Source organism: Scyliorhinus torazame, chromosome 17, assembly GCF_047496885.1.
Source record: "Scyliorhinus torazame isolate Kashiwa2021f chromosome 17, sScyTor2.1, whole genome shotgun sequence".
Classification (NCBI taxonomy): Eukaryota; Metazoa; Chordata; class Chondrichthyes; order Carcharhiniformes; family Scyliorhinidae; genus Scyliorhinus; species Scyliorhinus torazame.
This window is the reverse complement of record NC_092723.1, coordinates 167,223,054-167,239,682: the sequence shown is the minus strand read 5'-3', so window position 1 is coordinate 167,239,682 and position 16,629 is coordinate 167,223,054. Positions and strand designations below refer to the sequence as shown.

General features: G+C 48.2%; 1 protein-coding gene across 2 annotated transcripts in view; it reads right to left on the bottom strand.

The window, feature by feature from the left end:
- Nucleotides 1–16,629, bottom strand: part of LOC140394383 (ras-related protein Rab-26-like) — a 448,240-nt gene that overhangs the window by 181,975 nt on the left and 249,636 nt on the right. For both annotated transcript variants that reach the window (XM_072481594.1, XM_072481592.1), the window contains exon 3: nucleotides 3,875–3,916. In XM_072481594.1, coding sequence (XP_072337695.1) covers nucleotides 3,875–3,916 — 42 coding nt within the window. The remainder of the gene's footprint in view (nucleotides 1–3,874; nucleotides 3,917–16,629) is intronic.

The following is a 16,629-nucleotide window of genomic DNA, read 5'->3' as shown; positions in this document are numbered from 1 at the left end:
GACTTTGTTCCCATTTGGGTGAATCACGCCCTATGCATCAGTAGAGCAACTTGGGACTTTTTTTTAATGTTAAAGCTGCTATTTCAAGTGCTTGTTGTTCTATTAGCAAAAAGTAATAATCAATTGAAAATCATGCACCGTGCACGCAAAACTCTTCACGCTATACTCCTGATCAATAAGGTTCCTCACTAGTTGACATAAGGCCATTTATATCTTTATGAAGTACTTCAGAACATAGAAAATAGGAGGAGTGGGGTATTCGGTCACCCAGTCTTCCATTCAGTAAGATCACGGCCTTAGCTCCACCTTCCTCCATTCACTTTTTTCCCTTGTGTGCGATTCATAGAGAGAAAACTCCGCTGCTATTTTAGTTTGCCAACATTATACTTTCAACATTGCCCCGACAGTGTTAAGATGAGCGCGTGACCAATTTTTACTAACCCATCTGATATCTTTATTATAAATTATCCAGCTCAATGTAAATACGGAGAGCAGTTTGCTGAGCCCAGTTGATTTATTGACTGATCTCTATTAGCCTCAGGGATAAGGATTAGAACCTTTCAGGATTATTATTAGGGTCCAACCATTTAAATATTCAAGAAGATAGATACGGTGTAAAGAGATTATCCTAATTTCACCGGCAAGCACCTTATATAATGAGAACACGTCAAATAGGAATTTTTTGGTTTTGTTTGAGGTATACTTAAGGCCACGGTAGGTGACATCCACCTCACTCGGGTGAGAGTGCAACGTGGCGGGTAGATCCCAGCAGCCTTTAGGCCTCATGGGATATACCCACGTCCCGTGAGACATCAGAATCAGAATCCTGTCCAAAAGGTGTGTGACCAAATGGTGCGCACCCATGTAGGTTATAAACCTGCTTAGGCGAGCTTCCCGGGATCTGCCAGCCTCCCGCTGAGGCCGCAGCCGGGCGCCATTCAATACTAGGCCACACAAATGTGAACCAGGCAAAGCGGCACCCGGAGGGTCTCTAAGTCCATTGGAGGCCCCTGGGTGGTCCAAAACAGTTCAGGGTAGCTTCCCTGACCCTCTCCCATGAATGTAGGCACCTTGGCACTGCCCAGTTGGCACCTTGGCACTGCCACCCTGGCACTGCCAAGATGCCTGGATGCCACTGCCAAGCTGTCAGGAGCACTGCCTGGGTGCCAGGGTGGCAGTGCAAGGGTGCGCAGGTGCCAGGTGGCACTGCCAAGGCTCAGGGGCTGAGGGGAGCCACGGCCATAAAATGAGGGTGGAGCGGGGGTTTGAAGGATGCGGGAGTACAGGGCAGGTATGTAGGGGCCTCTGGGAGGGTGGGGGGGGGGGGGGGGTGACGGGTGGGTGTCCTTAAGGGGAGAGGCCAGAAAGTGGGCTTGGGGGCGCCTGAAGAGGGAGGGCCCCAGGGACCCCATAGCAGGGTGTCCTCACTTGAGGAGTCTGGCGTAGTGCCCATGTGTGTGGGGACCTACAAGCTCATTTAAAGATCGGGGCACCCTATCAAAATATCGGCCCGATCTCGGAGTTCAGCTCCCCAGTCCTAAAAGTGTGGCCTAAATCGGTGAGAAATTCCCCAGGGCCTAAAAAAGTGACTCAGTGTCACTGAATAGCGGTGGGGAACTCGCCGGCAGAGTCGGTGGGAAACTCCCTGAAAACCCCGCCACAAATGAACTTAGAAATACTTCAGTTGAATTCCGCCCATTGTCTCTTTGATGAAATGCTTGTATAGTATCTCATAGAAATAATGTGACTGGGGTCTAAAGATGTGCAGGTTAGGTGGGTGGGGTTAATGCGACAGGGCAGGGGAGTGGGCCGAGGTAGAGTGCTCTTTCAGAGGGTCAGTGCAGCTTCGATGGGCCTAATGGCCTCCTTCCGCACTGTAGGGATTGCACGGTTTCCCACCTCTAGTCAGTCTTACCTGATGGATTTCCTTTTGTTATGGGGAAAACTTGAAACAGAAGGCTCCTTTCTCTGCACACTATTATCCGGGGGTAGAGGGGCAGGGAGGGGGATATGTGATGCACGCTACAATTCCCAGTCATGACTTTCTCACAACAGAATTTAAAGAGCGTTAACATTTTTTACTTCTGTGCAATACAAGTCCCAACGTATAAAACCACAGCCTGAGCTGTTAGTTTTTAGCTTAAACATGAAAGCAACAAACTCCCAAGGTGAGCTGCATCTCAATTTATAGGCTTTTGGAACAGAAAACCTGATTATTCCAGTAATGGACCTGCTGCCAATCAACAAACTATAAAAACTGGTCCCTCTGCAACATCTGGCTTCACTGAATCCACAGGGGTAGGGGATCTTTTACAAGGATGCTGAACAATATCAAGACTGTGACTTCACCAGTTATTTAACTTTACCCTTTCTCAGGCCCACTCAAGAGAACATGATGCATCAAATCAAAGGAATAAACCCCTGTAGCCCACAGAGCAGACACTGCGCAGTGTTCTCAGACAGAGAACCTGCCTGGGAGCCTGGGGCCATGTAGAATTCTTCTTGGCCAATTCTACCGAACAGAAACCGCTGGAAGAACAGAAACTACGACATAAGACCATGTTCCTTTTTATGTCAAGTGTCCTTAAGGAATGTTGTCTTATCTCCTCCCTGCTGTCTATCCTGGGGGGAAAGGTTCACTTCCGTGGCAGTAATTTAGCAGGGGCGACAGAATAGGACCTCTAAAATGGTAAGAACCTCCACGAGACCCAGGGGGACAGTCCAGGTGATTTTCCCTTGAGACCCGTGGAATACGAGCTCCCCCACTAATCGGCGGAGGCCCATCAGCTGGGGCTCGGAGAAACCGCCTCATAAAAGCCGGCCTGGACTGAGACCGGCTAGAACGGTTTTCCCGTTTGGGACCTTGGAGCTGTCAGCCACGCTACCTTTGTTGTTGAATTAAACCTCTTTAGGATTTACCTTCACGGGCCTCCTGAGCTTTTATAAAAATAAAGGCTTGCGTTTATAAGGCAACTTTCATGCCCAAGGGATTTCCCAGGATGGCACGGTGGTGCAGCGGTTAGCCCTGCTGCCTCACGCGCTGAGGTCCTGGGTTCGATCCCGGCCCCGGGTCACTGTCCGTGTGGAGTTTGTACATTCTCCCCGTGTCTGCGTGGGTCTCACTCCCACAAACTCCCAAAAATGTGCAGGGTAGGTGAATTGACCACGCTAAATTGCCCCTTAACTGGGGGAGAAAAATGATTTGGATACTCTAAATTCATTTAAAAATAGGATATCCCAAAGTGTTTTGCAGCCAATGAAGTACTTTCAAAGTGTGGTCACTGTTCTGATATGGGAAACATTGGAGCCAATTTCTGCCCAGCAAGATCCTACAAAACTAATATAGGACAGCAGGTCACCTGGTGTTGTGATAGGGATTGGCCAAGATCCTGCCTTTCTTCAAAAACTGTGCCATGGGATATTTTGCACAAGTCTGCGAGGGCTGAGGGGGCCTTGCTTTAAAATGCCTTCCAAAAGACAGCCCTCTTTGGAGTGCCAATTTTTATTTTTTTGCTGAGGCCTTGAGCCCACAACCTGACTTCAGGGTGACAGTAACTGACCAAAGCTGACACTAAACTTTTGGAAGGGTTTTATTGATGTTGCCGAGCTTACAAAAATGTTTTTCTTTGCTTTGAGAATCGTTATAAACACTCGAGGAGCCCATTGATTTTAATTTTGTAAACTGTTATTAGCAGCAGTAATCAGAAAGCTGGGAGCACCACCCACTCCACTAATTATGAAAAGGATGTTAATGATGTTGAGCCTACTAAATGAATTAAATTGTTTCATTTAGATCCTCCTGCCAAAGGCTTTAAAGCTTCTGCTCCCGCGATTTTAAATAAATACAATATCTAGGGTGAGAGGGCAGACATACCTGTAGCTTAACCTTCACGTCATCCACATTCAATACTTTATTCTGAAAGAAAGAAATGGAGAAAATAAATTGAGTTGTATCTTACAACCTGTTGCAGCTGTATAGAACCTTAGTTAGGCCACACTTGGAGTATAGTGTTCAATTCTGGTCGTCACACTACCAGAAGGATGTGGAGGCTTTAGAGAGGGTGCAGAAGAGATTTACCAGAATGTTGCCTGGTATGGAGGGCATTAGCTATGAGGAGCGGTTGAATAAACTCGGTTTGTTCTCACTGGAACGAAGGAGGTTGAGGGGAGACCTGATAGAGGTATACAACATTATGAGGGGCATAGACAGAGTGGATAGTCAGAGGCTTTTCCCCAGTGTAGAGGGGTCAATTACTAGGGGGCATAGGTTTAAGGTGAGAGGGGCAGGGTTTACAGGAGATGTACGAGGTAAGTTTTTTTACACAGAGGGTAGTGGGTGCCTGGAACTCGCTGCCGGAGGAGGTGGTGGAAGCAGGGACGATAGTGACATTTAAGGGGCATCTTGACAAATACATGAATAGGATGGGAATAGAGGGATACGGACCCCAGAAGTGTAGAATATTTTAGTTTAGACAGGCAGCATGGTCGGCACAGGCTTGGAGGGCCGAAGGGCCTGTTCCTGTGCTGTACTTTTCTTTGTTCTTTCATCTCAAAATAGCAATGTAATTGGTACAAGAACAGCTGACCAATCGTTTTCCAAACATTTTCGCTTCTGTAGCTATTCTTTATTTTTAGATTGAATGGCTGGTTAAGATTCAATCTTTCCATGGCCCCATCCCTCACTATCTCTGTAACCTCCTACCCCTCCTAAAGCCCCTGAGATATCTGTGCTCTGATTTTAATTGCTCCACCCTATGTTCTAGAATCTTCTCCCTAAACTGGTCTGTTTCTCTCTCCCCTGGTGATTCTTTAAACCTCTGAACATGCCTTTGGTTTCCTTTCCCAACATCTCTTCATGCAACTCCTCAGATGCCGTCTCCACGTGTAGCAAGGCCTGGACAACATTCAGGCTTGGATTGATAAGTTGCGAGTAACATGTGCACAACACAAGGGCCAGATGATGACCATTTCCAGCAAAGGAGAATCCACCCATCTTTCCTTGACATTCAACAACTGACATTGCTGAATCCTCCACTATCAGCTTCCTGTAGGGCTACCGGTGACCAGAAACTGAACTAGATTAGCCACCTTCTGAATCCCCAAAGCCCGTCCACCATTCACAAGACACAAGTCAGGAGTGTGACGGAATACTCCCCACTTGCCTGGATGAGTGCAGCTCCAACAACCGGCAAGATGGTTGACACCGTGCAGGTCAGAGCAGCCCACTTGATTGACACCCTCTGCACCACCTTCAGCATTCACACACTGAATAACAGTGGCACAGTGTGTACCATCAACAAGATGTTCAGCCGCAACTCACCAAGGCTCCTTTGACAGCACAAATCCATGACCTCTACCACCGAGAAGGACAAGGGCAGCAGGCGAACTGCAACATGACCGTCCGCAAGTACCCCTCCTCACCACACCCTATCCTAACTTGGAATTGTATCATAGTTTTTTTCACTGTCAGGCTCAAAATCTTGGAACTCCCTCCCTAACAACAATGGGGTGCACCTACACCACATGGGCAGCAGCGGAAAAGGCAAGTCACCACCACCTTCTCAAAGGCAATTAGTGATGGGCAATACAGGCTGGCCTAGCCAGCGACACTCTGATTTCATGAAATAATACATTCTTAAAATGGTGTCAAATTCTGTTTGAAAATATTCCTCAGAAGTGCTTTTTGATGTTGATCCCAAGTTGTTGATTTTTGTTTGGGACTCAACTTTGCTTAAGATCGGATTTATACGGAGCTAAATGGAGAAAGCCCTTCGGCTGCCTTTCTGCAAGCTTCCAGAATGCCAAGCCCACCCCTGGCCCTACTTTCTAGCCATCTGGACAATAATACAGTGGCCTAGACCATTGATGTGAAAACCCAATGTTGAGGGCTTATTGTCACGATTATCCAGAGGATCGGGATAAAGGAATTCCATTCGTACTGTTTGCAAATAGGGATGCACCTAATGAGTCAACCAAATTTAGTCCTTTTGAACTAATTTCTGGTCATGAGGTATGAGGACCATTTAAAATGATTAAGAAAAAATTGGTGAGTGAGAAATCGGAAATTACATTATTGGATTACGTGTCAAATTTTAGGGAACAATTAAATAGAGCAGGTGAATTGGCTAGACAGCATTTAAAAGTTGCACAAAATGTGATGAAACAGGGAGCAGACAAGAAATCCAAAGTTTGTAGTTTTGCCTGTGGAGATAATGTTTTAGTATTGTTACCAGTGGTAGGTGAACCTTTAAAAGCTAGATTTTGTGGACCTTATCAGATTGAAAGGTCTTGCGGTGTCGGAAAGCCATTCTCAAATGGTGAATTAGTGAAAGAATGCATCATCTAATCTGCAGATGTTCTTTTTTATTTGCTGGCTTTAAAAACCAAGAGGAAAATCATCAAGCTTGCTGATTTGCGAAGCGTCTGCACATCGCTGAGTCCTAATCGAAGGAAACTTGTGGAGGACAGATCTAACCAGAAGACACATTAATATAAGTGTAAATATTACAATTGTTTTTTGCCATTTGAAGTTGACGACAGTTCTATTAATATATGAATGTTTATTTAAGCATCATCTGTAACTGGTTATGAGATACTTGGTATGTATAAAATGTATTTAATCTTATTCATGGGGTCATGGTTGATGCAAATGCCCAATTTCACTCATGTGGCCCAAGGACAAGATGGAGGGCCACTCATGCGGCCCACTCACTCGCCAAGGTTGCCAATCACTGGTCTAGACTAATGACCCAGAATCATGTGTTCAAGTCCCACCAGGACACCTGGGCAATTTAAATCCAGGTAATGAAAGAAATCTGGAACACAAAGCTAGTCACCGTAATGTTACTGCATTGTCATGCCAACACCTCTGCTTCATTCATGTCTCCTTAGTCACTAATGTTAACATAGAACATAGAACAGTACAGCGCAGAACAGGCCCTTCGGCCCTCCATGTTGTGCCGAGCATTGTCCGAAACCAAGATCAAGCTATCCCACTCCCTGTCATTCTGGTGTGCTCCATGTGCCTATCCAATAACCGCTTGAAGGTTCCTAAAGTGTCCAACTCCACTATCACAGCAGGCAGTCCATTCCACATCCTATCCACTCTCTGAGTAAAGAACCTGCCTCGGACATCCCTCCTATATCTCCCACCCTGAATCTTATAGTTATGCCCCCTCTCATCCAATTTGGCATATATGTGACTCCAGAGTCAGTGCAATGTGATTTGACTCTTAGCTGCCCTCTGACATGGCATAGAAAGTCACTCAGTTAAACAAGGATGGGCAATAAGTACTGGTCTTGATAGTGATACGCAAATCCTGTGCATTAACTAAACAAATATTGACCTGAAGAGAGATGGCGGCCCTCGCTTTAACATTCGCACCTTGAAAAAAATCAGATATTGAGAGAATTCTGATTCTTCAGTTCTCTGCCCAAAGAGAGCGCGGACCTACAGCACCACAACCTCTACCACAGGTAGGGCAAGGAGGCAAGTCCCGGATCCACCCCAGACAGAGTAGGGATCAAATCCTGTGCCGTTGGCACCAACCTGATCCATACTGGCCATCCAGCCTTCTGCAACCACCCCCACCAAGGAGTTGGCATTGCTGTGGCAACGTGCACTTTTGCAAGTATGTGTAGTCTGTGTCTATGAGTATTGATGGTGGAGACTCCTATTTTCTTCCTATCTCATGGTTGAGCAAGATTCTCTCCCATTCTTACCTCCTGTTAGAAGGATTTACAGGTTGTTACTCTGGCCATGTTACAAACATGCCTCCAACACCATCAAGTCCTGGGGTGAGACTTGAACAAAGTATGTCTGGCTCAGAGGTAGGGACGCTGTAACTGCACCACAAAACTTACTGAGCACATTGTCCATGGCAATCAGGATCAATAGGAAGTTTATTATCTCTTCCCAGCAGCTCCCTGTAAGAACTTTTGGGGAGAGACACCTTCCACTTGGAAGGGCACATTCTGTTGAGCCTGACAATAAAGCCAGCTTCAAGAGAAGGGAGGCACTAGCAAGGATTGATTAATAATCCTGCTGACCAATCATCAGATATGGGGAGGATTAAGGTGCAACGCCCAACTTCCTGGCAGAGAGAAAACAATGGTACTAAAAATACCGCATATAGTTAATTAGATTTTCAAACAGGGTTGTGAGGGCAAGCTTTAACCAAGCTAGAAGGGGAATGTGGAAGGATAACTAGGAATCATTTTATTTTAACCAAGTACGGCAAACCATGGATGTAAGGAAGTATGGCGTGTTCATTCGTTTTGTGTCTTTACATCAAGTCAAATTGAACTCCTTGTCAAGTGAGTACATTTGCGGCATTAGCAGTGCAATGGTACAGATACGTAACCAAGTGTTTCCTACATCCAAATTCAGAAAGGTTCAAGATGCACAGTTCGGATCACAAGAACATCCTGATGTCTCATCGCTGGATTACTCTGTTGCGTAGTTAGATATTGGGCAGCACAGTCGCACTCCTGAATAGGAGATATTCAGACCACCCTTGGAGTAAGCAGCACCGCTATCCCCAATAGAATATCCTAGGCAAACCCCTAAATGTTGTCACAGTGGCAAAATGAAAACCCAGATTCCAGAGATCTCTCATTTGACAATGATAATTCTTCAGTGTCCAACAACAGCGCAACATTTTTTTTAAAAAAACTTCATTTTCCAAAAGATTGAATATACTAGAAGATGCAAAGAGAACAGGTATGCTCCAGAAACAAACTGAGACATCACCTTAAAATAAAAGAGAACGAAAGGAGCATTGTATCAACGAAAGACAGCACTGCAGAATTAATTCCCTTTCATCATTTCATCAGAGGCGGAAAGCAAAGAGTTTGGATGTGGATGACTTCCCCTTAGCCGTCAGCCGCCCTAGGGAGATCATTAGCCACCAGATCACAATGTCATCCCATGCACTAATGGTTCAAATCATATGGTGTTCTGGGAGTATATTTCCCTTCTACTGCAATGTGCAAAAGCATCATTAACACACAGAAAACTGTGGGCAGCATGGTAGCATTGTGGATAGCACAATTGCTTCACAGCTCCAGGGTCCCAGGTTCGATTCTGGCTTGGGTCACTGTCTGTGCGGAGTCTGCACATCCTCCCCGTGTGTGCGTGGGTTTCCTCCGGGTGCTCCGGTTTCCTCCCACAGCCCAAAGGTGTGCAGGTTAGGTGGATTGGCCGTGATAAATTGCCCTTAGTGTCCAAAATTGCCCTTAGTGTTGGGTGGGGTTACTGGGTTATGGGGATAGGGTGGAGGTGTTGACCTTGGGTAGGGTGCTCTTTCCAAGAGCCGGTGCAGACTCGATGGGCCGAATGGCCTCCTTCTGCACTGTAAATTCTATGATCTATGATTAAAAACTCATTGTGTCTCTGCTCTGCAGTTGAAAAGGGCCTTATAAAAATCTAATTAAAGTGTCCTCCGCGACAGGAATTTAAGGTTTCCTTGTGTATCTTACCAAAAATAAAAGGTCACCGTGAGATTAGTGTCATTTGGTTAGATTCTACTCATAACGTGTGTCACTGTCAGTTTGTGATGAATAGGGAGCGTTCAGTTTGAAGCTGGTTTCTCCCATGTGCGTGACTTTGGAACTCTTGAAAATTGTGCACTCATAGCTGAGATATTTGTGCATGTCCTTCGATCTCGCTCTCTGGCAGACTTTTGACTCATCACAAGGGTATTGTGAACACTTGATTAAGCTGTCAGCAACACAAACAGGGAGCACGAAAAGCCATCAACCTGAAAGATTAACTCTCTCTCCACAGAGGCTGCCAAGTGCTTCAAAGCCCTCCCTGGTTTGATTGAACACAGGACCAGAAGGGGGCCATTCAGCCCCTCGAGCAAGTTTCGCCACTCAATCAGATCTGCATTTACCCGCCATTGCTCCATACCCCTGAATAGCCTTATCCAATGCAGATCTGTTGGTCTCAGACCCCAGCACCTGCGGTCATTTAAGGGAAGATTTCCATAAAGACTTCATGTGAAGAAGCCCTTTGTGATTTCGCTCCTGTCACTGCATACTGAGTGCAATGGCTTTAGTTAATGACAGGTTGTTTATTAATATTATGGCAGCCTGTCAGAATGTGGCTGCGAAGCAGCAGCACCAGCGAAATAAGCAGCATTGAACTGTGGGTAAATACGATACCAGCTTTAACTAAACACCTTTGCCTTGTCCTAACCAGTTGATGCACTCAGCACATGGTGACTCTCTGTGTTGCAGGCTGTGAGCTCTGTGCTCCTAGCTAGCTGCTACTCGAATGAGCGGGAACTCTGATGTCCCCTGTCTTTATAGTGCGTGTGCTCTCACTGGTGATTGGCTACGGTGTTGTGTATGTTGATTGGTCCCACTGTGTGTCCATCAGTGTGTGTCTGCACCATGATATACTGGTGTATATTATGACATCCCCCCTTTTTATATAAGAAAATGTGCCTGTGTGACAATAAATAGTGTGTGGTGAATGTTCCTGACTACGTGTGTGCGAAATATTTACAGGTCTATGTACATAAAACTAAGCTATTTACACGGGAAGGTGCCTGGTGCAGAAAAAAACAGTGTGTCACACAAATAACAAGATGAACACTATCTACAAACCACTTGAACGATTAAACGGAAGAACAGAACAGACCAGAGATTCCATTAGTGCAAAGTTCACAAATTAAGTCTCTGAGGTGGGCGACAAATTCTGGTTGACCGTCAGGGTGGCACGCCACTCATCGTCTGGATCGTTGCTGTATACCGACAGCGGCTGGTGTCTTTGCTTCGGGGACAGCCTGTTTTTCGTTACGACACCGACTCGAAAAGGCGCCTTCGGGTCCTCGGTGTCACTGCTGTGTGGGAGGTCGGAATCGGACTCGGTGACCGTGGGTTGAATTGCCTGAACATTCCTGCGAGGCTGGCGGAAGCGATATGAATTGGGAGGCTGAGCTGCTCGACAGCAGGCAGCATAGTGGCCAAGTCTTCCACATCGTAGGCATTGTCGAGATTTTGCGGGGCATTGCCGCTTTAAGTGGGCGGAGCCAGTTGCCGCACGTCGTGACGTCAGCACGTTCGCTGCACCGCCGCGAATGTGCGGTGCGGTCCTGCGTGGTGTGCGCCTGCGCATTACGTTTCTCCACGTCGCCGTCCCCTCGTTTGGTGCGTACAAGTGCGGGAGTCTGCGAAAAGCACGCGAAATGGCCACCCTCATCCAGGCTGAGGTCCTGGAGGTGTTCAATCACTTGGGCCCGTTCCGCCTCGTGGGGACCTTGCCGCGCCGTTTCAGCCCTTGTATATGGGAGTACAGACTGGTGGCATTTTCATGTAGGACACAGGTCTCGATGGCGGTCGCTAGGGTGAGTTGCTTTACTTTGAGGAGATGCTGACGCAGGGGGTCCGACAGAACACCAAAAACGATCTGGTCGCGTGTCATGGAGTCGGAGGTGGGCCCTTAGCTGCAAGATTGCGCAAGGATGCGGACGTGCATTAAAAAGGATTGGAAAGGTTCGTCCTTACCCTGCAAACGCTGCTGGAACACGCAGCGTTCAAAACTTTCATTCACCTCTACGCTGCAGTGAGTGTCAAATTTGAGGAGAACTGTCTTGAACTTCATCTTGGCTTCGTCATCTGCAAAGGTGGGAGAGTTGAAAATATGGATGGCATGGTCCCCGGCCGAGGAGAGGAGAAGAGCAATCTTTATGGTATCCGAGGCGCCCTCCCTGTCCATGGCTTTGAGGTAGAGCTGGAAGCACTGTTTGAAAATCTTCCAGTTGGCGCCGAGGTTGCCGACGATGCGGAGCGGTGGCGGAGGGCTGATGTTGTCCATGTTGCAGAATGACGGAATGCTGGCGGAAGGCAGATCACTTGCAGATAGGTCTAAGAAGTGCTAGTATTCAACCACTCCTGGTATCATGATGTGTTGGGTGTTCTGGATCACATACAGGTCACCAACACTTGAAGTAGTGCAACACTATTTTATTCAAAGGTTAACTATTTAAACATACTTGAACTGTGGGTAAATACGATACCAGCTTTAACTAATGACTTTTGCCTTGTCCTAACCAGTTGATGCACTCAGCACATGGTGAATGTCTGTCTTGCAGGCTGTGAGCTCTGTGTCCCTAGCTAGCTGCTACTCAAATGAGCGGGAACTCTAATGTTCCCTGTCTTTATAGTGTGTGTGCTCTCACTGGTGATTGGCTGCGGTGTTGTGTATGTTGATTGGTCCCACTGTGTGTCCATCAGTGTGTGTCTGCACCATGATATACTGGTGCATATTATGACACTGCTGTCTTGCAAACAAACTGCACATGCACAAGATGCAATGGATACAATGGACACAGGAATTTGCATTCTCCCCCTCCTCTGAGAATATCTGGTGCTCAAGACCCCATGGATAGGGCTTTGGGTTGAGACCCCAGCACTGGGGTTAAATGTTGGGTCATGACTCCATACCATGTGGCAGTGATTTTCCACAAATTAGCCAATATGAGGTCCCCCCACCCCCCATCCCTCACCAGCTTAGAGCAGCAGCCTGCAGATCAGGGAGAGCAAGAGAGCGTAAGAGACAGAGAGAGAGAGAGCACCTCCATTCTCTTTGCAACTTATAAAAGTTTTTAATTTAAAAATGGCCCCAGCAGCCGGACTGCCGTTGTGGCTGTCAGGGAGTAGCTTCCAGGCAACTGGCTTGTTTCCCTGTCCTCTGGGGGCCTGCAGGCCATTGAACAATTCAAGCCAGCCACTGACAAATTTGTTCTAACACCCCACTAACTGTCCTTAATTGGCTACCCGCCACTTTTTGGTACCCACATTGCTGCTCCGACCAGCCCACGGCAGGCTGGTGCCACAAAACTGCATGCCAGCCAGCAGTGCAAATGGTCGGGTCCGCCTGCCTCTATACCCACCTCCGCCCTTTTTCAGCTCCATGTTCCAGAACCCCAGGACCAACTATTAGCCCACAGTGGCTCAGTTTTGGGTCAAACAGCACCAAAATGAACTGTTATCAAAGTCACAAATGCCAATCTGATGTGACTGTGACAACAGGAAACTCAGCCATCCTTGATTTTCTTTGAAGCTGTCTGTTTCCTTTTGACATGGTTGACCACATCATGCTCGCCCAACGCTCCCCATTATTGTCCAGCTGGGTGGGACTGCTCCACTCCTATTTACCTAATCATTTCCAGAGTATCACTTGTAATGGTTTCTCTTCCTAATCCCGTACCAGGGGCGGGATTCTCCTCAATCGGCGCAATGTCCGCTACCCGGCGCCAAAAATGGCGCGGATCAGTCCGGCGTCGGGCCACCCCAAAGGTGCGGAGATCCGCACCTTTAGGGGCCAAGCCCTCACCTTGAGGGGCTAGGCCCGCGCCGGAGCAGTTTCCGCTTCGCCGGCTGGCGGGAAAGGACTTTGGCGCCACGCCAGCCGGCGCCGAAAGGACTTCGCCGGGCGACGCATGCGCGGGAGCATCAGCGGACGCACACGGCATCCCCGCGCATGCGCAGGGGAGGGGGTCTCTTCCGCCTCCGCCATAGTGAAGACCATGGCGAAGGCGGAAGAAAAAGAGTGCCCCCACGGCACAGGCCCGCCCACGGATCGGTGGGCCTTGATCGCAGGCCAGGCCACCGTGGGGGCACCCCCCGGGGCCAGATCGCCCCACGACCCCCCCAGGACCCCAGAGCCTGCCCGCGCCGCCTTGTCCCACCGTTGTAAAGGAGGTCTAATCCACGCCGGCTGGCAAGGGTTGACAGCGGCGGGACTTCGGCCCATCGCGGGCCGGAGAATCGCCAGGGGTGGGCCCGCCGACCGGCGCGGCACGATTCCCGCCCCCGCCGAATCTCTGGTGGCGGAGAATTTGGGACACGGCGGGGGCGGGATTCACGCCAGCCCCCGGCGATTCTCCGACCCGGTGGGGGGGTCGGAGAATCGCGCCCCATATTCCTCATCCACATCCTGCTACTCGGTGACAATGTCCAAAAAGAGAGCGTTAGTTTTCACACGCATTCTGGCATCATACATTGTTTTTGGAAACGATCTGATTCATTACCCAACATCCAGTCCTGGAGGAACAGAAACTTTCTCCAATTAAATACGGCACTGAAAGAAGCATTTTCTGCCCCTTTCCCCTGGCGGGATCTTCCATTACCACCGAAGGTGACTCTCTCCACCCCCCCCCCCCCCCCCCCCCCCCCGCCCAACCCACTTCACCTCCGCGGCAGGTTCCTGTCTTGTTATGCTCTAGGTGTAGCATAAGCAGCTTCCTTGTGGTGCACTTGACAAAGGAAGGTTCAGACGTGGAGATAACTTCAACACGTTGATTAAACTATTTACACTTCTATTACTCGGGTTCGACACTACTGCTAATCCTACTATAGCTACCCAGACTGACTAACCAGTTGCTGCAATCCACGTGGTGGGTGTGATATTGAATCAACCCTGTGTCTGTACTCACTGACTGTCTCCACTGGAAAGAGGCAGATCATGTGTGTGTTGTCCTTTATATATGGGTTGATGTAATGCCCTCCTGTGGTCGTGTCACCTCTGTGTGTATCGTGAATGTCCATTGGGCGTGTCCTATCTAATTGATCTATTGGTCGAGTGTGTGTGATGTTTCTGGTGCTCCCTCTAGTGTATATGTATTTACATGCTAGCCTACATGTATTTACAGTGATGCACATCACCACATTCCCCCCCTTTTTATATGTTACATATTTTCTGTACACTTTAAGAAAATTGAACACAAAAACAGGTAGATAAGTTAAGGTATATACAAGTCATGGGAACAGTGATTAAACAACAAGTCCAAATCATTCATGTGAGTCCAAAAACCATCAATCATCATGGTCAAATGTCTCTCTTGGTTATGAACGCCATCAACGTCCCTGTGCCACAGGAACCAAGAAGTGATCAAATCACTTTGCTGTCTGAGTTGGAGTACCTTTCTTTTTTGATGTTTGTGATGGTGCTGTCGGATGGCATCTTGTAGCTGATAAGGTGTTGACGTTGAAGAGGTACCACAGTATCATTCGAGGTCATGGATGTGCCATATGTTGAAGTTGGATAAGACTGTACATACTGGTTCTGGCCACATGCTGTGCAGGAAGGGTGATTCTGCTGAGAACCGTTGAAGCTTGTCGAATTGGAAACAAAATTGCTGCTCGCATAAATACCTGGTGATGGTGTGAAACTAGAACCTTGCATCAGATAGGAATTTGCCGTCTAGCCAGGCTGGGGTGCAGCAAATCCTGGGCTGTAACTAAGGCATCCAGTCTGTAGTGCAGATTGCGCTTGCGATAGTCCTCCTTCTGTCTTGATTCCATTAGTGGGCAATCCGTAGTGCTGGCCTGTTTGAGAATATGCAGCATAGACTGCTGGCTGCTGCATATCTGAATACTGGGTTTGCCCAGCATGAGCTGTCATTGGCTGAACTGCTGGTGTGGAAAAAATGTGTGGATGTAGCTATGGTGAATATTGGTGTATTCCTCTTGGACTGTAGCCGCTGCTTGTATTACTGACCCAGTGTAATTGTTAAGTGATCCATCTCCTGTCGTTGTGGCATCTGCTGTCACCCTGAGTGTGCCATCAGTGAGGTTGCAGCACTCCCTGTCTGGAGTAAAGTCCAGCTTACGTGAATCAGAGTCGGCATTTGGTTGCTCCCCATCTGGAGTCTGGTCTGTTTTAACTGAGTCAGTGTTGGTTTGTTGATGCTCCCCGTCCGGAATCTTAGCAGGTTCACTGGAGTCAGCTGAGATTTCTCGAAGCTGCACGTCTGGAGTCAGAACATGCAGGAATGCATTGACTTGTGGAGAGGTTTGAGCGAATGAGGGTGGAAGTATCGTGGTGTTACCGGAGTCACCAGTGGTCTCACAGTGATCGTCCAGTGCCTCTGTACACACTAGCTGAGGTCTGTCACTTTGCACATCTTGCATGGGAAGTGGGATGGTGTCGTCACTCGTCTCACATACCGTGGGTAGAGCCTCAGTAGCTGCTTGTTGTTCTCTTGGGTTAGGTAAATTGTCAGAGTCTTCATCTGGTGGCGCAAACAATGTGGGTGGACTGTCATTGTCTTGTTGTTGTCCTTCATTTGGGCTTGGACTGTAATCGTCGCTTTGGTCTTCACTGTAGCATGATAGACCGTCATGGTCGTCCTGCTGTGCACTGGAGCATGGTAGGCTGTCATAGTATTCTTGCTGTTTACTTGAGCATGGCAGACTTGCATCATCTGCCGCTAGTTGGTCAGAGGAGGTTGCTAGACCCTCATGGTCTTGTTCCTGCAAGGACTGCGCGTCGGAGTCTTGCGTTGCTTCTATCGTGGAGGCTGTCCACGAGCTCGCTGCGGAGGCTTGTGACACTGGAGTCACGTCTTGTGTGTGCAAGGACTGCGCTCTGGAGTCTTGCGTTTCTTCTATCGTGGAGTCTGTCCACGAGCTCGCTGTGGAGGCTTGTGACACTGTAGTCACTTCTTGTTCATGCAAGGACTGCGGTGTGGAGTCTTGCATGTCTTCTTTCATAGAGTCGGGAAACCTAAGCGGTGCGTGGACCACGCTCTGTGTGGCAGCAGGCCGCTATCTGTGGGCTAGTACCGCTCTCTGTCTCTTGGTTTCAGGCAGCAGCATAATCCTGCACTCATGAGT